The following is a 26,367-nucleotide window of genomic DNA, read 5'->3' as shown; positions in this document are numbered from 1 at the left end:
GTGGGGGTGTTGCCGGCGCGCCAGTAGCTAAGGGCCGGCTCTCCTGTGAGGAAATTTAACTCTTTGCTACCTCAGTTGCTGTCTGCTTCGTGATTACAGCCTTGTGGGTTATCCTCTACTTATAAGACAGCCGAGCCACCTGATTGCTCCTATTTGTGGCAAGGAAGGACACTACATAGACGTCGTGAATCCAAGGAATTTATCCTTTACGATATTTTACCAGTTTGAAGCCAATGTATAATTTAGAGTTTGTTCCTTAAAAGATTTGCTTGTAGTGTAAAATACTGCTGTCTTCTTCCCTTGAGCTTTTTGTACCTCTTTTTTCAAGGTGGTTATCGAGCATAGGATTAATTATGGCAGCAGCAAGCATGAGTCAACCCCCTCCTTTTCTTAATGAGTTAGGTGAGCCTGAAATAAGTTGGAAGGAGTGGGTGAAACTTTTTGAGTCTTATTTATTAGCTGTAGGTGGAGAAAAGTACAAGCCTGAAAGGAAAAAACATATTCTATTACACAATTTGGGTAGGCATGGGCGCAAGGTATATGAGTCTTTACCTATGCTAGATCAGGAAGGACAGGAGGAAACGGGAGTGGATGAGTATGAGCAAACCATGGAAAAGTTAGAGAAACACTTTGGAGACAAGGTAAATGTGGTGTTGGAAGGTGTTTCAAAAGGAGTCAGAGGAAGCAGGAGTCTGTGCAGAATTTTATTGCTGCTTTGTGGGGTTTAACGCAGTTATGTGAGTTTGGCAGTTTGACAGATTCCCTTATTAGGGACCAACTTGTAAGATGTACCAATAACCCCCGCATCCAGGAGAAGTTACTAGCGAAGAACCCAGGTTTAAAAGAAGCTATTGAAATAGCTAAGTCTGTAGAACACACAGCCAGATGTATTAGGGAGATGAAAACAAATGGGGAGGAGGTAGCTTCTATAAAAGATGAAGAAGAGGTCAGCGAAATATGTAAGATAAGAGCTAAGGATAATCACAGCATCAGAGGAGAAACCAAAGAGAGGGAACCGAAGTGCTACAGGTGTGGAAGTAATAATCATTTTGCAACTTTTTACCAATGCCCTGCCAGGTTTGTCACATGCAAAAAATGTAATAGGAGAGGGCATTTTGCGAGAGTATGTAGGGATGGTGAACAATATTCTAGAAGTAAGAGTACAGAGAAGAGTACAGCCAGGGAGGTAAAGTGCATAGGACCAAGGTTAGAGAAAATTATTTTACAGGTAAAAGATATAGAAGGGACTGTAAATGCTATCTATCCTAAATGTGATGTCTTCCTCGATGACCAATGTGTAGAAATGTATGCAGATTCTTGCTCTCCTTATACGTTACTTAACAGAGATGATTTTGTCTGCATGGAAAATTGCAATGTCAAACAATTGAAAATGCCTGATATTTCTCCCACAGGGTATAACAAGGGGAAAATACCTTTGGTGGGCATGAAAAATGTTCAACTACGTTTTAAAGACAGAGAAACTTTTGGTCCAGTGTATGTAGTAGAATCCGGATCTAATTTGTTGGGGTGGGTTCACCAAAAAGAGCTGGGAATCATCCTAGATCCTAATAGTGCAGAACAGGTGTTACTTACTGACAAGTACCAGGAATGTGGAAACATTTGTGAGGAGTTTGGACAGCTATTCAGAGATGAGCTTGGGTGCTTGCACATGTTCCAGCATAGAATTAAATTGAAGTATAATGCGAAACCAGTTGTGCATAAACTTCGCCCTGTACCCCTGAAGTTGAAGGCACCTCTAGAAGAGGAATTGCGCAAACTGTGTGAGTTAGAGATAATACAACCAGTAACCTGCACAGAGTGGTTGGCTCCTATTGTCATCGCGGCCAAGGCCAATGGAGAGGGTATTCGTCTCTGTGTTGATTTGCGCAGCCTAAATGACAGTATATGGGTGGAAAGACATCCTTTGCCCATAATCAATGAAATGCTGAGTACCATGGGTCCAGCTAAGTACTTCAGTGTAATCGACCTGTCTATGGCATATCACCAAATAGAACTCCATTCAGAATCTAGGCCCCTCACGGCATTCATCACCCCAATAGGAGCGTTCATGTTCAAACGGATGCCTTTTGGCCTGGCGTCAGCAGCAGCTATTTTCCAGAAGGCGATGCAGAAAATACTAGAAGGAGTGGGGAACACCATGTGTTTCCAGGACGACATCCTAGTATACGGCCAGACTGAGGAAGAACATGATGGAGTCGTGAGACAGGTGTTTAGCAGGCTTATGGAGGCAGGCCTGACTCTAAAAAAGGAAAAATGTAAAATAAAAGTGAAGGAGGTAGAGTATTTAGGCCACAAGATTACAGAAGAAGGATTCAGGCCGAAAAGCAGTTTAATCCGAGCGGTGAAGGAAGCACCCAGCCCCAAAAACAAGGAAGAACTGAAATCCTTCTTAGTGCTTTTAGAATATATGTCAAAGTACCTAGACAATTTTTATGAGAGAGTTGATGAAGAAGGACAAGGATTTTTTATGGAACAAGGAGCATGATGCTGTGGTAAAACTGTTGAAAGAGGAGTTGTTAACCTCCCCAGCATTAGGAACTTTTGATGCCTCAAAGAAAACCATCCTAGCAACAGATGCTTCCAACAAAGGCCTGGGAGCAACCTTAATACAAAAGGATGGTAAAGAGGAGAAAGTCATCGCGTTTGCTTCCAGGAGTCTCACTAACCCAGAAAGGAACTACTCCGTAATTGAAAGGGAGGCCCTGGCCTGTTTCTGGGCTGTAAGACATTTCAAGTTTTTCTTGTGGGGTTTAAGGTTCACCATCCGGACAGATCATAAACCCCTCACCTTCATATTTTCTGTGAAGGGACTAGAGAATTGTACTCCTCGCATCAGCAGATGGATTTTGGGCCTGGAACACTATAATTTCAATGTAGAGTATGTGCCAGGGAAGGAGAATAAAATCGCTGATTTCCTTTCAAGATCACCATTACCGGAAGTGGAAGAGAAAGAAGAAGCTCTTGACAGTCCTGTACTTATGATGGAGACGCCTGCCATCACAGAAGCTAAGGGTTGGTGGCAGCACCCTGCTTTGCTTGCAGAGTCCGTCTGTACAATTACTAAGAGCCTGACACGAGCGGAAAGCTCGCTATTATAATTTAGCATTGATTTTAAACAAAGTCTACATGTATTTTAAAAATAGCATCTGTGCATTTTAATTTGCGTTACTTTGTGTGACTAACGTTTTGGTTGTGCAGGTTCGCTTTCTCTGCCTCTCGTGGCCCACTCTCCCCGGCCATCAGGGTCTGGAGAGGGGAGCGCGAGGCGCCATCTTGGGTGGGTGTCTCCCGGGAGCCTGGACGCAGTCAGCGTTCTAGTGCTTCCCGAGGGAGAGCATAAGAGGGCCAAGACGACGGGGCTCGCGGTGAAGCTAAGGGTTGGTGGCAGCACCCTGCTTTGCTTGCAGAGTCCGTCTGTACAATTACTAAGAGCCTGACACGAGCGGAAAGCTCGCTATTATAATTTAGCATTGATTTTAAACAAAGTCTACATGTATTTTAAAAATAGCATCTGTGCATTTTAATTTGCGTTACTTTGTGTGACTAACGTTTTGGTTGTGCAGGTTCGCTTTCTCTGCCTCTCGTGGCCCACTCTCCCCGGCCATCAGGGTCTGGAGAGGGGAGCGCGAGGCGCCATCTTGGGTGGGTGTCTCCCGGGAGCCTGGACGCAGTCAGCGTTCTAGTGCTTCCCGAGGGAGAGCATAAGAGGCAATGTGCCTCCGGGAGCGCAGCGGACGGGCGCAGCGGGCGCGACGGTGGCGCGCCGAAGGTGCGCCTAAGGTAAGCCCGTCTGTGCCCGTCCGTGACCGCACGGGACCAGGGCTATGTTACTCTGCCCGCTCTCCTATTTACACATACACTACCCAGGAACTACTATCCCTCAGACCTCCAGCGTCCCTCTGCCCCTTACTCCCCTGCTACACGCTTAAACGCCTGAGCGATTTAGGTATTTCTCAGGTCATTTTACCACCTGGACCGAATTATAAACGCAGCATGGTATCCATTAAACCCCCTATAAGCTCCAATTTACCTGTGCTCAATTTGGATTGTATTTATCTTAACACTAGATCTTTGGTGAAGCATCAACTGGATATTTTCCTGCTACTTACTTCGCAGAAGCCCGACCTATTACTACTCACTGAGACCTGGCTTACTGAGAATTCGCAGCCTGATATACTGGCCTCACTTCCATCAGACTACTATATATTGGCCGTAAATCGTGCCCCAGGTAAAGCTGGAGGGGGAGTGGCGGCCATTATTAATAAAAAACATAATTTTATTAGTCGCCCGTCCCTGCTGCTACCTGGCACTGAAAATCTAGTAATAAAAACCGATACTGAGAAAGGCGCCATAGCTTTGGTTTTACTTTACCGTGCCCCACAATCTATGCCTGCCTTTCCCTTAGGACTTGCTGAACAAATAGCGTCAATTACTATGAAATATCCCCACACTATCCTCATTGGAGATTTTAATCTGTGGTTCGACAGCCCGGACACGGATATCCAAGCGAGAGAATTGTTAGATTTACTTACTGACATTAACATGACCCAATTCATACAGTCCTCCACTCATGAGAAAGGCCACCATCTCGACCAATTATGGTCGCATAATCTCCCTTTGTTATCTATCGTGATTCAGCCCTGTATCTGGTCAGATCACCATTTTGTTCATTTTTCCCTGCAAGTAAGGAGACAACATCAGATTCCTTCTCAGCCTGGAGGGGAAACTCGCAAATGGAGGGCAATAGATCTCTCTGCTTTTTTGGATACTTTGGTTTCTACTCTGCCTCCACCTGACGACCTGGGGGACGTAGATGATATCTATGAGGCGCTTGTCTCATGGATCCAAAGTGCTGCTAATATTCATGCACCTAACGTAAAATTCTCCCGCTCACGCGACAAAGAGGCTCATAAATGGTTCTCTGCGGACCTCAAACAACTTAAACTAGAGGTCAGGCAAAAAGAGAGAATCTGGCGCAGAAATTATCTCCCACAAGATAAAGAGGTCTATTGCCTGAGTCGTCGCCTCTATCAAAAAACCATCCTTAAGAGGAAGACTGACTATTTTTCAGGCATAATTCTGAAATCTCAGAATCAAACTAAAGACATCTTTAGAATAGTGAACGATCTCTGCAATGACGAGCGTACGTCACTACCTATTGTACAATCTCAAGCCTTATGTGATGACTTGAATAATTTTTTTATAGAAAAAATCATCACAATTAAACAAAGTATACCATCACACCCTGCCAGTAACATCACTGAGGACACATACATGAACCCAGAGATCTTAGACCACATCCCCCTGATTGATTCCAAACAATTGTCGGAACTTCTTCAAAGGATCAAATCAGGGTCACCTAATGACATCTGTCCCCCTTCAATCTTCAGAGAAGTAGGCCTATCCCTTCCACAGGCATTCCTGCCTATCCTCAATGAATCCCTCAGACAAGGCAGAGTCCCCACAGATTTCAAAAAAGCTCTCCTTATACCTTTGGTAAAAAAACAAGGGAAGGATCCTCTGGATCTTACAAATTATAGACCTATTTCCCTGCTGCCCTACCTCTCAAAGGTACTGGAGGCTCATGTCTCTAAGAGTGTCTCCAATTTTATCGAGACCACTAACTACTTGGAGCCTAATCAAGCGGGGTTTCGCCCTGGTCATTCAACAGAGGCGGTGATTCTAGCGGTTCAGGACAACCTTAGAGCCAATGCGGATATCGATACACACCAAGCTCTGGTGCTGCTTGACCTCTCGGCGGCGTTCGACACGGTTGACTATGACATCTTGCTCAACCGTGTCGAACAGGCCGGCCTGAGAGGACCGGCGTTGAGCTGGATTACATCCTTTATCGAGGGCCGGACTCAGGCAACTCAACTGGGCAGCTTTACAGGTACTAGGCACACGTCCACCTGTGGAGTCCCGCAGGGGTCGTCATTGTCCCCCTTATTATTTAATCTTTACCTCCGCCCTCTTCTTTATTCCCTTAAAAAGTTTAATGTCACAGTGTTCAACTATGCGGACGATTTACAGCTAATATTTCATCTGAACATCCCTGATGCTGTGTCCGAATTTCAGAACACTATGAAACACATCCAATGCTGGATGAACGAAAATCATCTAAAACTCAACCCGGGCAAAACAGAACTACTTTTGCCCGGGAACAGTTTATCCAGCTGGAGTGATAACTTCTGGCCAGTAGACCTGGGCATCCCTCCCGTAAGGTCCATTGCTGTAAAGAGCTTAGGCATCACGCTCCACTCGGACCTGTCCTTAAAAACCCAGGTGGGCGCTGTGGTCTCAGCAAGTTTTTTCCAAATGAGGAAAATAAAAAAGATTGCTCATCTTTTCACCCAGTCTGCCTTAATCCAGGTTACTATTGCTCTGGTTATGTCCCGCCTGGACTATTCCAACAGCGTCTATTTGGGACTTCCAGTGGGCCTGTCGAAGAGACTTCAACTTGTCCAGAATCAGGCGGCGAGACTCATCCTACAACAGCCAAAATGGTCTTCTATTAAACCTGGACTAGAAAAGCTACACTGGCTTCCGATCTCCCAGCGCATAGCCTTTAAAGCAGGGTGTATCACCTTCAAGGCCATACAAGATAAAGGCCCTGCCTTTATTCGTTGCCTGATCTCTAAATATATACCCACCAGAAGCTTGCGCTCTGCGCAAAAATCCCTACTGGAGGTGTCTCGCTTCAAAAGGAAGCGACAGGGAGGCTGCTGTTTTCGCCATCTAGCAGCCTCACTTTGGAACTCCATTCCCTTATCGATTAGGCAGAGTGAGGATTTACTTACCTTTCGTAAGGGATTAAAGACCTGGTTGTTCGCCCAAGCCTACCATTAGCTATTGTCAGCTCAGTGTTATGTTAGACGGATTCTTCACCTTTCCTATAGCGCCATGAAGCCCATGGGCGTACGAGCGCTCTACAAATTGATTTTAACATAACATAACATAAGAAGAGTGGGAAATGGAGACTAAGGAAGACAAGGAATTAAATGCCCTGAAGGAATACATGGAGAAAGGATGGCCGAACAGGAAGAGCGAACTTGAACCTAAGGTAGAAGAGTTTTGGGAAGTGAGGAATGAACTAAGCCTCATCAACGGAAGAATCTATCGCAACCAGAGAGCGGTTCCACCTAAGAGCCTCAGGACGAAGGTCATTGATTTGGCGCATGAAGGCCATCTAGGGCGTAGCCTTACAAAAGCAAGAGTCAGATCCAGCTCCTGGTTTCCCAGGATGGATGCCATGACTGAACAAGCTGTTAAGGATTGTGGGGCATGTGCAAAAAGCGACAAATCAAAGACAATTCAGAAAGCTCCTTTATCTCCAGTAGAAGTGCCAAGTAAACCATGGAGCAAGCTGGCTATGGACATTATTGGCCCCATGCTTGAATTAGGAGAAAAGAGAAAATTCATGCTGGTTTTAATTGATTACACGACCCATTGGATCAAGCAAATGTTTGTCCACTCTGTCACCACGAGGGCAGTGATTGAGTTCTTAAATGGAGTATTTGTTGAGGAAGGCATACCAGTGACTCTGGTCACGGATAATGGCGTTCAGTTGTGCTCTGATGAAATGCGTACATTTCTCAAAGGTTTGAACATTAAACATGAAACCACCGCTTTATACTGCCCTAAGGCCAATGGGCTGGTGGAGCGAGCAAACAGAATCATAAAGGAACACATCCAATTAGCTGCAACCAATGGGCATGATGTAGAAGAGTCTATTAGGAAGTGTCTCTGGGCTTACCACACCTCTCCCAATAATGTCACAGGCATCTCACCCTTTGTGGCACTACGTGGTCGTGAACCATGCACCAAATTTAATCCTAGTTTGATGAGTGGGGGTGAGCCTAGAGTAGTGGATCAGGAGGCAAGGGCAGAGAAGGTTCGACTCCACCAAGACAAGTACAAGCTGTGGTATGATACTAAGCATGGGGTGAAGGATCCCAAGTGGGAGATAGGTGACAGGGTACAAGTCAGTAAGAACACCAAGGTGGGAGCCACTCAAAGTAAATACTACATTGCTTATTCAGTGCATGTACGAGTAATTACATTGTTTAGCCTCAGTTTTGGGGCTGCATTGGTGTGAGAAAAAATGATATATGTGCATACATATAAGCAGAGCTAGATATATGTGATTTCCATATATATTTTTTATTATTTACGGGGTCCCCGCACGTGGGTGGGAATATTCAGTGCTTATGACTTTGATGAGGATACCCCTGGAAGAGAACTAGGATTACAGGTAAGTAACTTATCCTTATGTGGCAGGCACCAGAATTGTATTGTGCTTTATAAAATGTTAAGTCATGTTAATTAATTTTTGTGGCGCTGTATTGACATTATTATTATGGCATAATATAAGAAAGCACAACCTGGTTTTGGTATTTATGATACATCCATCCAGGGGCGTTTACGCTTTAGGGTGCAGTAAAAGACAAAATACTGGATTCTCTGCATGGTCTCCCTTGCACCTCTGGTAAGCACCAATAGAGGGTGCTGATAATTACTACTGCTGCTGCTTGCTTGATGGGGGTCATATATTGCCTACCAGTATTATGGAAAATGCCCCGGGGGCCCAACGGGCATGTGCACCCTCTTTGCAGTGCCCATGGGGCACTTTGATATTACAGAAAGAGCTGCAGACCCTTGTGCAGCTCTTCTGTAATACAGATATGCAGTGCCAGGTCTATACTTAGAGGGTGTTCCCTCATTTGCATAGCGGTGTGGTCCCAGGCAAATGAGGGGGTCATTTTGCCCCTGCACGCGCGCTGTGTTATAGAATTGGGTGCAAAGGCAAAGAAGCTGTCAGTGCACCCCCTGATGGCTCCTCTCTGGATGGCGAAAAGGGGGTCCTATGGACCCCTCAGACATCACTTTGCAAGCTGATGCAGTCACTCAGTGCACCCGCCTGCAAGGGGATCTCTCACCCCTCTTTTAAAAGTACAGGTGGGTTGCCGCCTGCATAGTGAAACCGAGTCGCTGCTTCAAAGTCGCTCCGTTTCTCATTTGAATGCTCTGCCCCAGGGCAGCACGACTTTACGGCTGTAATAGGGCATGCTTTCCCTGTTTGCGCCCGGCGCACCTGTTTTAAGGTACGCTATGGCGCAAAGAGGGAAAGTGCGCCCTATTTGTAATAGAGCCCTGGTGTACCCATTATGCTTCCTTAACTTTCTATCTGAGGGGGGCATCTCCCCCTACACTGCTATCGTTTCTCTCAAGTTGATATTGTTATTGGTCAAGCCTACTTCATGGTGCATTGTTACCCACCGCTTACATCAGAAGGGCTTCCTTACCAGTGCTGCCTAAGTGTTAAGGCTACTGTCACCTTTCCTGATTATCTTGTTGTGGATTTATGATTGACAACATGAAGCTCTATTTACTAGCCTTTGGATGACTAATTTTATCCTAGTGCTACTCTTTTAAAAATGTTTGCTCCCTGCTCCCATTACCATCAGTCTGTCAGTCTGATGCTTTCTTCAAAAACGTACCTGGTACAGCTAACGTTAAGATAGGATGGTGGACCGCAATGGCACACAACTAACCATAAGGAGCGTGGGCATGACCGATGCAGCACTTCTCAGCTGGGAATCAGATCCTGGTTGTCCTCGAGCAGGAAAGGGAAGGACTTCCCTTCCTGCTCAGTGGAACACGATCCAACCAATCCTGGAGCTACTCTCATCAGTATGAGAGTAGCTCCAGGATTGGTTGGAGCAGGCTAACCCAGCACTCATTTTAAGGCTGGCGTCCTGTGCCAGCAATCTCCAGGCTGTTTCACAGCCTTTTGATAGCTGGCATGTCAGGTTGGCCGTTGGAAGACAGCTAGCCAATCTGACATGCACACTGTAGACCAGTGCTGTAATGCTGCATTTGCAGTATTCAGCCCACCCCCACCCTCGCACTGTACACAGCGGTAGCCGGTGTTGTGGCAAATAAATAAAATGGCATTGACATGCCATTTTATTGATTTGTGTTGTCCCTCTCTTCAGGAGGATGCACCAAGACTGCACCAGTTTTATATATACAAGTAATCCTTGACTTGCAAGTTTATCTCCCTTGCTTTTCTTCAAATACTATAAATTGCTGCCCAATTAGCCTTTTTTATTTGGGCTGGTTTGACACCGCAGCTGTGTAATTACTTTCTTTTTTAAATTAATTCTTCAAAATACACCGAGTGGGCTTTGTTCCGTGCAGAGGAACATTTCTATGTCACATCATGCTACTGGCTTTTCATATCATTCTGTGTCCTATGGAGTGTTTTCACTGGAATGCATAATTTCCCTCTCAAAAGCTCACTAAATCATGACTCGATTATTTATCTCAGAAATGCAATGAAAATATGCATGCTTTGAAAAATATTTTAGTCATGAATCAAAATGCAAGTCTGACTTTGTCATTGCTAGTTATCTTCACTGACACAAGAGCTTTCTTATTGGCTGGAAAAACAAGCATGGCTTTTCCTAACGTCTACTTTGACGATCCATAGTCTGTAATCAACTTACTACATAGGTAGAGTATATTTGGTATTCTATAACAGTTAAGAGAATATGCGTTGCTGTCTTCTGAAATGGAGTTTGGGTGTGGATAATTATGGTGGTCCCTGTATTGGGTCTCGGTCTGATGCCCCTTTTTGGTATCCACACAGAAACCACTGAAATCTGTAAGGGGTGAAATGCAAAAGAACAGGTTTCTTGCACCTTACCGTTGCCTAACTGAAAGTGTAAGTGAAAGGAGATGTGAGTGAATGGGGGATGCAAGTAATGAACACATTATCAGTATTGTCTTCTGCCAGTGGTTTCACTATAAACTCATCATCATCCTTTGTTTCTCTTCCAGTGGATCCTCATCAATAGTCATAAGCATTAGAATATTCCCGCCCATGTGCGGGACCCCGGAAACACTATATCATATGTGCCCCACATATGTATATATACACTCATATATAATATATATACATATATATATATATATATAAAAAACATGCAATAGCAGCCAAATAAAGAACAGAGCTGAAATATGCTGTAAAGAATTTCCACCATACATGAGTAATAAGCATTATAAACATGAGAAAACAACACAAGGTTTGTTTCAGAAACTGTTTTAATGCTCAGAAAGCAGTAGAAATTCTCATAACTCACTGGAAGCATAGAAAGCTCCCAGGCTGCATTGCAAACACACAGTCTAAAAAGACTGAAAAGCTAACCTGTAGCTGCATAGCAATAAACTGACACCGTGCCTTTAAGGCACCCATGACCCCCAGTATCCCATCATGCCTCAGGGGTGACAGTTAGGTCAGTTGTTCTTTCCGGCTCCTTCAGAGAAGGACCCTAGTTACACAGCTCCACTATTTTTTCTGTTTTTGACAGAAAAATACTTCACTTTTGACAATTTTTTGCTCTTACTTGACATTTTACATCTAGTTAAGTAAGATACTGCCTTTTTCAGTCTTTTTTGTGAGCATTTTCTCCTGAGAATGCCTTCACTCTTTGACAAATGTCCTTCTTGTGGCAACAAGAAGGCCAAATCAGACAACCACGACGTCTGTATACTGTGTCTGCCTGAAGAACATGATCCAGGCACCTGTCCTCATTGTGAACACCTGTCAGGAAGAACTCTGAAGGACAGGGAGAGGATTCGCATTTATGGCCTAGCTCATAGGTCATCAAGAGGAAGATCTCCGGTGAAGAAGGGCTCCAAGAAGACTCATACATCTTCCAGAAAGAAGTCTTCACACCCTTCACCTTCAGCGTCGGGCTCGGCGCTGAGAAAAGAACCACCGGTGGATCATTCATCGTCTAAACTACCGTCGACGGCGGGCTCGCCGTCGAGGAGAAGACCAGGTACGTCAACGACGTCGAAGGATCCAGTTCCATCGTCGAAATCCCCTCCGCCGGCGTCAACCGGGCGACGTCGAGGAAGGGAACTCCGCCGCCGTCAACCGGGCGACGGTCGGCGTCGAGATCCAAGACCCCTCCGCCGTCGTCAACCAGGCGACGACCGGCGTCGAGGGAGGTCACCCCTCTGCTGACGTCATCCAGACGACGACCGGCGTCGAGAAGTGTGACGCCTCCGCCGTCGTCAAAGAAACGGCGTTCGGCGTCGAGGACCGAGACCCCTCCGCCGTCGACAGGGAAAAGTCGATCGGCGTCGAGGAGGCAGTCTCCGTCGGTGTCTCGTCAGCTCTCGGCGTCGAGGGTGCCCAATACCCCTCCGCCGTCGTCGTACAGACATTCGACGTCGAGGCAGAAAACTCCGTCGACGGCTGATCATCACCGTTCGACGTCGGGAGAAGGACCTCCATCGACGACTGGACATCGTCACTCGACGTCGAGGCAGAGAGCTCCGTCGACGACAGGACATCGTCGTTCGACGTCGAGAGAGAGACTTCCGTCGACGACTGGACATCGTCGTTCGATGTCGAGAAAAAGACTTCCGTCGACGACTGGGCTTCGTCGTTCGACGTCGAGAGAGAGAGCTCCGTCGACGGCCGGTACTCACCGTTCGACGTCGAGACAGGGAACTCCGTCGGCGGCTGATCATCGGCGCTCGACGTCGAGAGACCATACATCCTCGCATAGACAATCAAAGACAAGATTGTTTGATCCGCCGACTCCCCCAAAGCACTCGACGACGAGGGAAGATCGCTCGACGTCGAGGTGTTCAGATGTGGTTATGGTAACAGAGTCAGCTTCCCGTCATTCCACTTCAAGGTCCTCTGGCTCCTCAACTGCATCTTCGAAGTCCAGAAGTCCTGTGCACAAATCTCCTGAGCGTCGGACAGACCCGGGGGCGGATAAAGTCAGACTGTCACCTAGATGGTACAGATCTCTTGAACATTGGAGAGATTCTGGGGCTGCAAAACGTATGCAGGACTATGCCAGCTCGCAGCACAGGTTTCCCCTTCAGGATCTGGTAGAGGAAATGGACAAGCATAGTCCTCCCAGGCGCAAATCTCCTGTGAGAACACCAACCAGATCTCCCAGAAGGCCCCGATCGCCCAGGAAAGAACCGGAGAATCGAGTCAGGTCTCGCTCTCCTAGACGGGAAGAGCGTTCAAACAGATCAAAAGAGAGGAGGCACAGTGTTCACCGTAGACGTCGACGAACTCCGTCTACTTCATCTACCTCTTCTACCAAGTCTTCCAAGAGGGACTACTCCCCTACGTTGACGGACAGTCCTACGTCCAGATCCTCCCCAGTGGATGACATTGGCACGTATCTGGATGTCTTGCAAAGAGGAGCTCAGAAGCTGAGCATTGAAATGTCTGTCCCTCAGGTTACAACGACAGTCATTTTTGAGACTTTACACAAAAAAGCGATCTCCCGTCCTCTACTGCCATTAGTCCCGGGGATTATGGATCCTGTCAAGGAGGTGTTCCTAACTCCGGCGGCTATCAGAGCGGTGCCAGCCCGCATTCAGAAGAAATACAAACCGGCCTCTTCTGACCCGGTTTTTGTACGATCTGACCCTCCAGCAGACTCTGTTATTGTGGCAGCAGCGAGGAAGACACCCGCAGTTGCCGGTTCCTCTTCAGTCCCACCAGACAAGGACAGCAAGACTCAAGACTCCTGGGGTCGGAAAGTTTGCACCTCAGCTGCTTCGACTCTTAAGGTTTCTAGTGCGGCTGCGCTTCTGGGTCGATACGATAGAGCCTTATGGGACTCTATGGAAAGGTTCAAAGCCAAGCTGCCAAAAGAAGATCAGCAGGATTTTGAAGAGACCGTGACTGAAGGATGTCTGGTGGCGAATCAGATGATAAGCACGGCTGCGGATGGTGCTGTCCTTGCGGCGCATTCCTATTCACATGGGGTTTGTGCCAGGAGGTCGGCATGGTTGCGCCTTACAGGCCTGAAGCCGGATGCTCAGCATCGCATCCTTAATCTCCCCTTTTCGAGTTCCGCTCTCTTCGGGGAACATGCTGACGAGGAAATGACCCGATTGAAGACGGAGCTGGACACAGTGAAAGCGGTGGGCTTGGAGAAAAAGAAAGAATTCAAGCGCCGCTTCAAGGCCAACAGGGGGAGAGGGGCTCAACAGAGGGTTCAAACCCCTCAGTGGTCCCAAAACAAGAACCAAGGGAAACCCCAGTTTCGAGGTAAACCTGGCAGAGGTAGAGGAGGTCATCAACAATCCTCTAACACCACAAGAGGAGGAAAAGCCTGAGCAGTGGCTTCCTCTGGCGCCGTTGCCCACTCCAGTGGGAGGAAGTGCTTCACAACACCTGGCAGAGTGGGTCAGCATCACAAAGGATCAGTGGGTGCTGAATATACTGCGCAATGGATACAAACTACGTTTCCTTGCTCCGCCAAAGAACATCCCTCCAAAGAGCGCTTACCCTCACCAACTAAGCTTGCTCCGAAGAGACGTAAAAGTCCTACTACAAAAACGAGCAATAGAGGAGGTTCCTCTCGCTCAAAGAGGAAAGGGAGTTTACTCCAGGTACTTTCTTGTCCCCAAAAAAGATCAGGAGGACAAGTTCAGACCAATACTCGATCTACGACTTCTAAACAAGGTCAGCATCAGAGAAAAGTTCCGCATGTTGGCGCTTCACCAAATATGCCCACATCTTCAAGTCGGAGATTGGATGTGTTCGGTGGACCTGCAAGATGCGTACTTTCACATCCCAATTGCTCAACAACATCGCAAGTACTTGAGGTTTGTCGTAGGGAACAAACACTATCAGTACACAGTGCTACCCTTCGGTCTCAAGTCCGCACCACGGGTCTTAACCAAATGCATGGCAGTGGTGGCGGCTTTTCTTCACAAGAAGGGACTCTTCATCTACCCATACCTGGACGACTGGCTCCTGAAAGGTCCATCTCCAGTGCGGGTAAAACACGATCTACATCTGTGTCTTCTCCAGTTGCACAGGCTCGGCCTCCATGTGAATCTGGAGAAGTCAGTCCAGCGGCCTACACAGTCAATTCACTACCTAGGCTCCGTTCTGGACGCAAAAGTGGGAAAAGCGTTTCCTTCGGAGGGGAGACTTTTTTCCTTGAACCAGAAATGTGGAATACTGCTAGAATCTCGGCTTCCAACAGCCCGACAAGTAGCATCCCTGCTGGGTTCCATGGCATCCTGCATCTTTCTCATCCCAAACGCCAGGCTGAGAATGCGTCCTTTACAGCAGGCTCTGGAGGATCAATGGGACCAGGCGACAGGTCTTTGGGAGGATTGCATCAAGCTCTCCCAAGCGACGAAAGATGCCATCAAATGGTGGACACGGAGAAAGAATTTGCTGGTCGGGGTTCGGTTTCACCAGCCTCTTCCAACCCAGTCGATAGTGACGGATGCCTCTCTGCAAGGTTGGGGAGCGCACATGGGTCCGCTTTAAATTCAAGGCCAGTGGTCTGCGCAGGAGCAGACATACCACATCAATATGCTGGAACTCAGAGCGGTATTCCTGGCTCTCAAGGCTTTTTTCCCAGCGATAGAGTCCAACTCAGTCCTAGTTCAGACGGACAATACGACCACCATGTTCTATCTGAACAAGCAAGGAGGCACAAGGTCTCGCCCTCTGTCTCGAGAGGCTCAGGCAATCTGGCATTGGCTCCTCTCTCGAGGCCTCACGGTAGTGGCAGTACACCTTCCAGGCGAGTTGAACGTAAAAGCAGACGCACTCAGCAGACACTTCGAAGATCAGCCAGACTGGGTGCTAAACGACGAAGTCGTAGAAGAGTTTTTTCGTTGCTGGGGTCGTCCAACCATAGATTTGTTTGCAGACGACGAAAACTCCAAATGCCACGCCTTCACGTCCAGGTTCCACCGGCCAGGCACTCAGGGGAATGCTCTACTGATGGATTGGTCAGGGACATTCGCTTACGCGTTTCCTCCCCTGGCTCTGATTCCGAGAGTAGTTTCCAAGCTCTGCAGGTCGAACATGGACATGATCCTGATAGCTCCGGATTGGCCACGGCAGTGGTGGTACCCGGATCTTCTACATCTGTCTGTGTGTCCACACAGACGACTCCCTTGCAGGCCGGACCTGTTGAGCAAGATGAACGGGAGGATAATGCATCCCAACCTCCCTTCACTGAACCTAACAGCATGGCTCCTGAGGTCCTGCAATACGGACATTTGAACTTGCCTCCTGAGTGCATGAACATTTTAAAGGAGGCTAAGAGACCTTCCACGAGAGCGTCCTATGCGTTCAAGTGGAAGAGGTTTTTCTTATGGTGTAGGGATCATCACCTTGATCCGACTACAGGACAGGAGGATGTCATCTTGCCATACCTCCTTTCCCTAGCGACTGCTGGTTTAAAATACGCTTCTATTAGGGTGCATTTGTCAGCCATAGTAGCATACAGAAAATAACCTGATCAGGTTTCTTTCTTTCAGGTTCCAGTGGTTAAGGACTTCCTCCAGGGGTTGAAAAAAGTGTATCCCCCTGTGCGAAATCCTTCTCCTCCATGGGAATTGAACCTGGTTCTATCCAGGTTAATGTCACCGCCTTTTGAGCCCATCCACAAGGCCTCTTTACAACATCTCTCTTGGAAGGCGGCCTTTTTGGTGGCTATTACCTCTGCTCGCAGAGTCAGCGAGATTCAAGCTCTCTGTGCGAAAGAACCTTATACTGTCTTTCATCACAATAGGGTAGTCCTAAGGGCTCATCCGGCTTTCTTGCCTAAAGTTATTTCTGATTTTCATATAAATCAGTCCATTTCCCTCCCTTCGTTTTTTCCAAATCCTATGACCCCAGCCGAGCGGTCACTTCACTCCTTAGATCTTAAGAGAGTGCTCAAGTTCTATTTGGAAATGACCAAAAGGATTAGAAAAAAGGATCAACTGTTTGTGAACTATGGTTCAATGCGAACAGGTTTTCCAGCGGCCAAGAGGTCCATCGCGAGATGGATTGTCTCTTGCATTAAATTGGCTTATCAGCTTGCAGGCAAGCCTTTGTTGCAGTCCTCCAAAGCGCATTCCACTAGAGGGAAGGCCGCTACAGTAGCCTTCTTGCACGACATTCCAATGTCGGAGATTTGCAAGGCTGCGACTTCGAAATCAGTTCATACCTTTACGAGACATTACTGTCTCGAGTCTGATTCCAGGGCCGATACTCAAGTAGGACAAGCCTCTTTGAGGAATCTATTTGGGTAGCCTACGGCCTGTACAAGCTTAGTAGTTACTAGGCTTAATATGGTTATTACTGTATTGTTACTCCTTTGCCCGCAGGGAGATGAGGTGAGGCTCGCTATTCTATTCTAATGCTTATGACTATTGATGAGGATCCCCTGGAAGAGAAGGATTAGTTACTTACCTGTAATCCTAGTTCTCTTCCAGGGGTATCCTCATCAAAGTCATAAGCAACCCTCCCGCCTCCCCGGGAAAAGGACATTCTTTAATAAGGAGATATTGTTAACCTATTTGTTACTGGGTTTATTTTCAGTCTCCGAAAAGAACAACTGACCTAACTGTCACCCCTGAGGCATGATGGGATACTGGGGGTCATGGGTGCCTTAAAGGCACGGTGTCAGTTTATTGCTATACAGCTACAGGTTAGCTTTTCAGTCTTTTTAGACTGTGTGTTTGCAATGCAGCCTGGGAGCTTTCTATGCTTCCAGTGAGTTATGAGAATTTCTACTGCTTTCTGAGCATTAAAACAGTTTCTGAAACAAACCTTGTGTTTTCTCATGTTTATAATGCTTATTACTCATGTATGGTGGAAATTCTTTACAGCATATTTCAGCTCTGTTCTTTATTTGGCTGCTATTGCATGTTTTTTATATATATATATATGTATATATATTATATATGAGTGTATATATATATGTGGGGCACATATAATATAGTGTTTCCGGGGTCCCGCAAATGGGCAGGAATATTCTAATGCTTATGACTTTGATGAGGATACCCCTGGAAGAGAACTAGGATTACTGGTAAGTAACTAATCCATCTGTCTCACACTCTGTAATAGAACAGCCTAGTCTACAAAGTAGGTTTCTGTACACCCTTAACATATTTTCAACACCTCTGTATTCTTAGTCCATCCTCCTATCCACTGGCTCATGTCCTGCTGATAACACCTCCATCCTTCCTAGCCTTATGGACGGCGATGTTCGTTGCGTCGGCGTCGAACTCTGGGAACCCGGCGACGGCGATCTCGCCGTTCTTCTCGACGTTGATAATCGAAATCGGTTCGACCCAGGGCCCGGGGTTGACAGAGAGCATATCGAGGTCAAACCTGCTCTCGACATCGTCGCCGTCCTCGACATCGACCGGGCCCGGCGTCCTTATTCTGTTGTTTTTCTGCTGGGGACCTCCCCAGAGGTCGAAGACTGGGACTTGGTAGAAGGCTTACCCTCTCCTTTCCCAGAGGCTGAAGAAGCTGCCTTCTGTCTCCTCTGCTGCATCCCTTGGAGCCGAATCTTCTCCCTGTCACGCAGGGTGGGCCTGGAAAAGGTCTTACAAACGGAACAGGTGTCAGGCACATGAGACACAGGCAAACTCCGAATACAGACTCTGTGAGAATCCAACTGGGCCTTCTTCTTACCGCAGTCAGGGCACTTGTCAAATAGAGATGGAATTTTGACACGAAAACAGCAGAAATTCTGCCAAAAATCTACAGAAGTTAGATAAAGGCCAAAGACGTCGAGTGAAACTGCAGAAATCCATAAATACTCACTAATTTTATAGAAATACCAAAAAAGGTAGAGCTCAATGCTCCAGGGTCCTGCTAGCAGGAGCCGGGAAAAAGAACTGAAAGTAAATGCCTCTGGCTATGCCTCATGTGATACTGGGGGTCTCTGGAGACTCTTTAAGGCACAGTACCCATTTGCAAACACATAATGACAGCATATGGGGGCTTCTCTATCCATTCCTTTTCATCTCTATCATGGGAAAAGGAGCTTTGTGAAGGAGAGTGTTCTATGTGTAAAACTCAGCAAATTGCTCATTTTAAAGTTAAACTGTCTATCTTTCATTCACTTCAAGACGAAGTAATGGCCAGTGTGGCCCAGTTGGTTAGGCTGCATTATTGAACTTTTATCTCTTAAGTGTCTATACAATTCTTCCTGAAGAAAGGCAGAAGATGTCAACTTAAGAAGATATCTAATGAAGTGCTCCGGGGTCCACGCACATGGGCGGGACTATTCACAAGATTATGACTATCACAGAAATACCCCTATGAAAGAACTGGAGTTACAGGTAAGAAACTACTCCTTATCTCATCTGGCATTTCACCAGGGGGTTGGTGCCATTGGAGACCAGCATTAGAAGGACCATACCACTTATTTCACTCTCTAGCACCATGCGGTTTATAGCAGCAGGCACAGCGAGGGCATAAGGAGAGAGAATACAATCAGGGAAAGAGGAGTGTTCTTTGCCATGAATGGCCCCTAGAAGGATGCCAGGTGCCCTGCCCAGGCACCTACAGGAGATGTGTAGTGTTCCAAATTCATTTATTTTCCTTATCTTCTAAACCTAAAGAAACACAAGGAAAGCATTGTGCTATTATTATTATCCCTCAGCAGAGGGACATGGCTCTTTAAACTACACTGTTCTGACATTTTAAGCTGAATAAAGGTCATAATAATTGTGAGGTAATCGCAAACAAGTACAAAATTAGACATAACTAAAATTGATATTTTTTATGGTTTGCAAGTAAGACAGACCGACAATAGATTAGAAGCTTATGTGATAAAAACTTGGTTTCTTGGGTAAATTGATATCTAGCATGTCTTCTTCCCAAGTTTGAAATTGAAGAGATGCTAGCCCTTCCAATTGTATACAAAGTAGTACCATATACACACAACTCCACATTCATGTACTTAAAATGCATATGTTTTATTATACAAGAATGGTAGATATTACGAGTGGTCAATATTTATCTATATATGATTATCTTATCAAAATTATGGCTGTCAATACTTTTTGCAATATTAAAATCTTGATATTCTAACAAATCAAATATAGAGATCTTTGATTTAGGGGCAGAAAGGAAACGTGGGTCTATTAGTGGACCCTGGACTTATTCTTGTCTAACATCCTTTTTATGGATTCTTCACAGCTTCCCATATTGCCTTCCAGAAGCAACATGAGACAAAGGAGTTTGTCACTGAATAATAACCCAACATGTCAAATTGCTGGGAGAGGATGGGTAAGTCAGAAGGTGTATTTTAATTGTATTGGAGTGTTTCTGTTCTTGTCTATACGTTATTTGTAGTTCTCTAACACAGTATTCTTTATAAGTATAATCTCATCACCCACCTTTGTTTGTAATCTATAATCAAACTGCCCTGGCTCTAAAGAATCCCTTTTACAACATTCCTGACCAAACCATAGCACTTCTAAAGTTCAGTCCATCTGCTTAGCATCCTCACTTGTTGCATTAACATTACCTCAAACCCACTAGCACTTTTAAGCCACCGTTACTGGCAGTATTTACCCTTTCCTCTTCTTTCCTTTTGTATTTGGATTAGAAGCCACAAATATTTTTGCTACCCCAATTCTTTCTCTCTTCATTTGATCCCTTGCGTCCTCATTGTACCAAAGAAGAGTATATATATTCAGTAAATGTACGCTTCACCATTGACAATTGTGGAGCATGATAAGGGTTTTCACACCTGGTACATCTCTCCAGGCTCAAAGATCCGGGGCTACATCTGTATGGACTCCGTGGATAACAGAGATGAAACAGGTGTATCAGACACCTTCGCAACGGCTACTGCATCAACAGTGTCAGTACAGAAAAATGTAGTCATGCCATAGACCTAGCAAAGACTTTGTAGGTGGGCTCTTCACCGCCCCAAAGTCAAAACACACACAAACGCGCACACACACACACACACACACACACACACACACACCTTGTAGGTCATAGATGATTCATAGGTTATATATCATGAGACATTTTTTGTCGGGCTAGTTTTACCAGATGCATTTTTCGTTATTTGTATGCACATGCTCATCATACTCCTTACGAGATTACATAGGATAGATAACCTTGCCATTTAAAATACCTTTTGTATTGTATTTGGTGCTGAGAGCCCTAGATGGTAATGCATGTTGTTCGGTAATGCATAATTCAGAGGAATAGATGTCTATCTAACTTTAGGAGCAGCAACCTAAATGTTTTGTGCACCCTGGAGGAATGTTTGTTTTGTCTTTATTCCTTAGTATAATCTATCAACAAGAGTTCTTAGTGGGGGGCGCTAGAGGGCACCAGGCAAGATGGCTGCACTTTAGTGCAGCTCCGCCCGGCTGATCTCTAATCCGCCTAGAATCTGCCCAAAATCATCGCATCACTGCCTGCAAACGGCTGCCCTGCACGGTACCCACATCCCGAACCTGGTAGCGAAATTCCGGATCTCCGAGGGCATTGCGGCGGCTACAATCTGAAGATCGAGGAAAATTAATGGTGCGTGGCAAGATGGCGCTCGCTGAAGCCTGATGCTGACCCATCCCGCTGCCGTCGCGCTGTGTGCAGGGATCTGACAGAGGGCTGCGGGTCCTACCTGTGTGGTTCCTGCAGGCTGGAGAGTGTTGTGGCTGTCCGTCTGCGCCACCCTGGGAGAGACGGAGGAGAGCGATTCCCCTGCATGCCAACTCCTGTTGCCCGCCTGTGAGCGGCCACTGCAGTTGCTGGGGGATCCGGTGGGGCCTCGGGCGGCGACTGTGATCATTGCCCTCATCTAGCGTGGTGGACTGGGCTCCTGCACTAGGGCTGATGGGGCTCCTGTGGGCCAGTGGAGCTGCGGCTCGATTTGCTGCACGCATCGGTGCAGTCTCTGCCCTGTGATCGGGCGGGAGGTGCGACAGACTCCTGGAGAGTTTGGGCCGGCACTCCGTGAGACTGACGACACCGGCTAACGGCTGTGGTGAGTGGGGTGTGGCCTGTCTTAGGCCTTTAGCAGCGGAGGTGGGTGAGGGCCTGAGCAATAGGCCGCGCTGTGCGAGCTCCGGCCTGTGTGCATGGTGGGGGCGATCAGCGGGTGCATGGCCCTGCACATCTGCTGTACCTCCATTGAGGCCTTGGAAATTTCCATTTACCGCGTGCTCCAGCGGACCCTGTGACTTCCCTATCCTCTACACTTGGTGTGCCTGGACCCCCTGTGCTACACGCTACGATCCTGGGAGGCTCCTGGGAGTACTGGTTGCGCTCCAGATTCGGCCTGTACTTCAGCAGCAATCTATCTGTGGCATTGTGGCGCCTGGGACCGCATGGTTAGAGGCTATACTCCCTTGCTACCTTGGAACTTTAGCACTTGGTACTTTTTTGGTCCTGCCTGGGGCTGGACTGCCTCTGTTTATCCGCTGTGCATGGTCATCCATGTGAGGATTTGGAGGCCCGGTCTCACCGCAATAACATCCGCATCACGGGCCTGCCGGAGTCCACCAATAGCGGCAGGACAGAGACCTTCATCGAGTCCCTGCTCAAGGACATTTTTGGCCCTGAAAATCTCTCCCCTATGTTTATAGTAGAATGGGCCTACCGTTCCCTGGCGGCGATACCGGTACCAGGTGCCCCACCTCGCCCTTCAATAGCCCGTCTTTTCAACTATCGGGACCAAGATATTATTTTGAGGCTTGCGAGATAAAATGGCACAGTGAATTATCAAGGGAACGCGCTGTCTTTCTTTCCAGACTTGACAGTGGCTGTCCATTCAGCCAGGCGGGAATTTGACGCAGTTAAGAAATTTTTGAAGGCTGAAGGCATTCCTTATGCCGTGCTGTACCCTGCCCGATTATGGGTGGGCCAGGATGGGGATTGTAAAATGTTCACTTCTCCCAAGACAGCAATGGATTACGTCAAAAAGCTGAAGCGTAGGGGAACTGCGGCAGCCACGGATCAAGACGTGGAGGAGCAGTAAATGTATGCCTGGGGTTTCCTATGTGTATGGCCATTGGTTTGCATATGTGACATGTTTTAAATTGTTATGCTGTGACTTTCTGCTCATTCCGATGCCTGGTCGATCTTTTGCTGGCCACCTCATGCTGACTCTTTTTTAACTGTCTATGGTCTACGAGCTCACCCTCCTTTGTTGCATGGCCTTGTTGCGTCGGGGGAGTGGCCTCCACCCCTGATTTTGGTCTTCTCAGTGAGCCAGCTACCAACCTTACGCACTATGATGTGTCTATCTCCTCCCTGGTCTGGCTCTCGGAGCTGTGAAATGGCTGGGTGGTCGTCGCAGTCTTCCCGTGCCTCTCCTGGTGGCTGGGTTCGGACGCTGGCTGCTGATATGGCGATTCCCTATAACACTTACCTGCTCTTAAGCCGGCGAGATGCATTCTTATACACATTTATTGTGGTCCTCGAACACTCACACCAGCTGTCTTGTAAGGGCAGCAACAAACTCCACTATGATTGTTTATTGATGCATTGTTTACTGGTACCCTTTCTTACATCCTCGCACATGTTTTCTACCTGATCAGCCACCTCCTACTAAGTGGGAGGCTAGTAGCACTCTGATGTTCCCCCCCCATGGGTGTTCCCCAAAGAAAGTTATGTATATTTAGTTCTCCACGTTGGGGATTGTTTACTCTGGGATGGGATGGCTTTGGCAAGTTTGGGTCACTAAAGCGTTTGGGGGGTGGGATGGGTGGGGTGGGACAGTTCGCACTTTTCTATTGCACCTCCCTTGTACCTCTATGGCCTGTTTTCAATAATTCACCTCACGCTACTGTCTGCATCTGATTTTGCATATCCATGGGTGGTAACATAAAGTTCCATACATTGAACGTGCATGGCTTAAATAGTCCCAAGAAGATACGTCCTGTGCTGGCACACCTAGATAGACTGGACGTCCAGGTGGCGTTCCTGCAAGAAACGCATCTTACGCAGCTCTCGAAGAAGAATGTTGGCACCCGCAGGGTGGGGCTGAGGGTCGCTTCATCCTTACACTAGGGGAGTGATGATATTGGTTAAGAGAGGGGTCCCATTCACTGTGCTTACCACAGATACTCAAGGCAGGGTAGTATTGGTCCATGGTAACCTGAGCGGCGTGGGGGTCCTGTTGGTGAATGTCTATGGCCCAAACGTCGATGACCATTCTTTTTTCACAGATGTTTGGCGCTGCATCTCAAAATTTCCTCCAACTGAATTATTTTGGGGGGTGAATTCAATACCTTCCTGGACGGGCAACTAGACAGACTCAGTAGCGGGGCAGCGAGACACAGACAGGCCACTGATGCGTTATTGAGCTTTCTAGAGGCAGGGGCTGTACATGATATTTGGTGCATGCGACACACAGGTTCCCGTGAAAGCACATTTATCTCCACTGTACATGGCACATGGTCCCGCTTGGACTACTGGCTTCTCTCCGAGATTGCATGCACTTGGGTTGTGGACGTTCGCCACCTGGCTAAAACATTGTTGGATCACTCCCCCATGATGTTAGAGATGCAGGCTCCCACTTGTGAGCGTCCCCCCTTTCAGTGGCGTTTGCAGCCTTCCTCTCTCACTAACCAGGTGTTCAAGTGTACAGTAGGCACGGCCATTAGTAACTTTTTCGAAGAAAACACCGGCTCTGTAGAGAGTGCGGTGGTCATTTGGGAGGTATTTAAAGTCACCATCAGAGTGGTCTGCATGGGAGCGCAGGCTGGTGTTTTGAAGGATCTGCGTCACCGGATAACTAAATTGGCCTGCTATATCTCTGCAATAGAGCTGGAGTATGCCCCGAACCCAGTTCCACATTCACTGACTACAATACGGGAGCTGGTAACGGAACATAATGACACCGTGGATCAGGAGCTGGCTCATAGATCGCAGCGATATACTGCTCGTTGTTGTGGGAAGGGTGGTCGTCCCAGCCGCTCGCTTGCCCAGAAACCAGCCGCACCACGTAGTCAGGACTGCATCACAGAGATGCTTGACTGAGGGAATAGTGCACTACAATTCTCCTGAAATGAGTGAGGTAGTGCTGGATTTCTACTCCAATCTATATGGGGGTCGGACGCATGTGTCAGCTGATGACATACATGCATATTTAGATGACGTTGCGTTGGGGTGACTGTCTCTCAACCAACGTGAGTAACTTACACAGCCTTTTGACGTGGAAGATGCAATATTGACCGTTATATCGCTGCCCACGTGTAAGGCGGCTGGCCGGGACGGACTCCCTAGTGAATTCTACAAGGCCTATGCTGATGACCTTGCGCCCAGAATCTTGGATGTCGTTGCGGAGGCATATGACAAAGGTGCTCTCCCCCCCTCGTTAAAAGAGGCCCTCCTGGTTATGCTTCTCAAGCCGGACAAACCTGCCAATCGATGTGACTCCTACCGTCCTCTTTCCATCATAAATATAGATGCCAACATTTTGGCAAAAATGGTTGCCAGTAGGCTTCAACCCCTCATCCCTAACCTTGTCCTCCAAAATCAATTGGGCTTTGTCCCTGCCTGGTCGACAGCGCATAATTTACGCACGGTCTTCTCCACCCTTCATTATTTTGAGGCTGATTTTTAAACGGTTGCTGTGCTGCTTGATGCAGCAAAAGCATATGATACCCTGCTGTGAGAGTTCATGTTTACAGTCCTACTCAGAATGGGGCAACCGCCCTTTTTTCTGAAGTGGATACAACTACTATATGAAGCGCCTGCGGCACGTGTGCAGGTCAATAGTTGGGTTTCAAGTACGTTTCCCATTAGACATACGCGGCAGGGCTGTCGTCGATGCTGTTCGCGCTTGCATTGGAGTCACTGGCTTGTAAGCTCGACCAGCGGCAAGCACACGCACCGTTACGATTCAGACAGCGTCCATTGGTAGTCTCGATGTACGCCGATGATCTGCTTCTGTATGTTCAAGAGCCTGCAACATATCTCCCAGAATTGCTACGTGAACATATCAAATTCGAACGCTTTTCAGGGCGTGGCATAAATTGGGTAAAATCTACGGTGTTCCCACTGACGGCTGGTACGTAGCGCGTGAAGCTTGATTTCCCATTGGCATTGTCGACTGACCCAGTAAAATATCTAGGGGTATGGCTACACAGAGACCGAGAGGTGGTGGTTACTGAGAATTATGGCCGCGCCTGACCCAAATTACTGAACGCACGCGAGATGGGCCAAACTCCCGCTTTTGTTGGCAGATAGCATCACAGTGGTTAAAATGGCAATTTTGCCCAACCTACTCTATTTGCTTATTAATATTCCCATCCGCCTCACCCTTGCTATGTTTAAATCACTTGAGTCAACACTGCTGTCCTTTGTGTGGGGTGATAAGAAGCCCCGATGCAGCTGGGAGGTGCTGGTATTACCGTTCGAGCGGGGAGGCTTCGTAGCTCCTGATATGCGCTTATACTATCTCGGTGCACAGGCCCAGTTTGCACATTACTGGTTCTTTCCACACCGATTCCAAACCCACGTAGCTATTGAGGTTGATGCTGTCCTGTCGCAGGCCCTTG

At 47.3% G+C, this 26,367-nt stretch overlaps 1 protein-coding gene across 4 annotated transcripts in view; it reads left to right on the top strand.

Moving 5' to 3' along the window:
- The window catches only part of LOC144763225 (uncharacterized), a 268,530-nt gene that overhangs the window by 193,987 nt on the left and 48,176 nt on the right, over window positions 1-26,367 (top strand). For all 4 annotated transcript variants that reach the window (XM_078648619.1, XM_078648618.1, XM_078648621.1 and 1 more), the window contains one exon: window positions 20,036-20,125. In XM_078648619.1, the coding sequence (XP_078504745.1) occupies window positions 20,036-20,125 (90 nt within the window). The remainder of the gene's footprint in view (window positions 1-20,035; window positions 20,126-26,367) is intronic.

Source organism: Lissotriton helveticus, chromosome 6, assembly GCF_964261635.1.
Source record: "Lissotriton helveticus chromosome 6, aLisHel1.1, whole genome shotgun sequence".
Classification (NCBI taxonomy): domain Eukaryota; kingdom Metazoa; phylum Chordata; class Amphibia; order Caudata; family Salamandridae; genus Lissotriton; species Lissotriton helveticus.
Note: the sequence above shows the minus strand (reverse complement) of the source record. Positions and strands in the feature narration are given on the sequence as shown.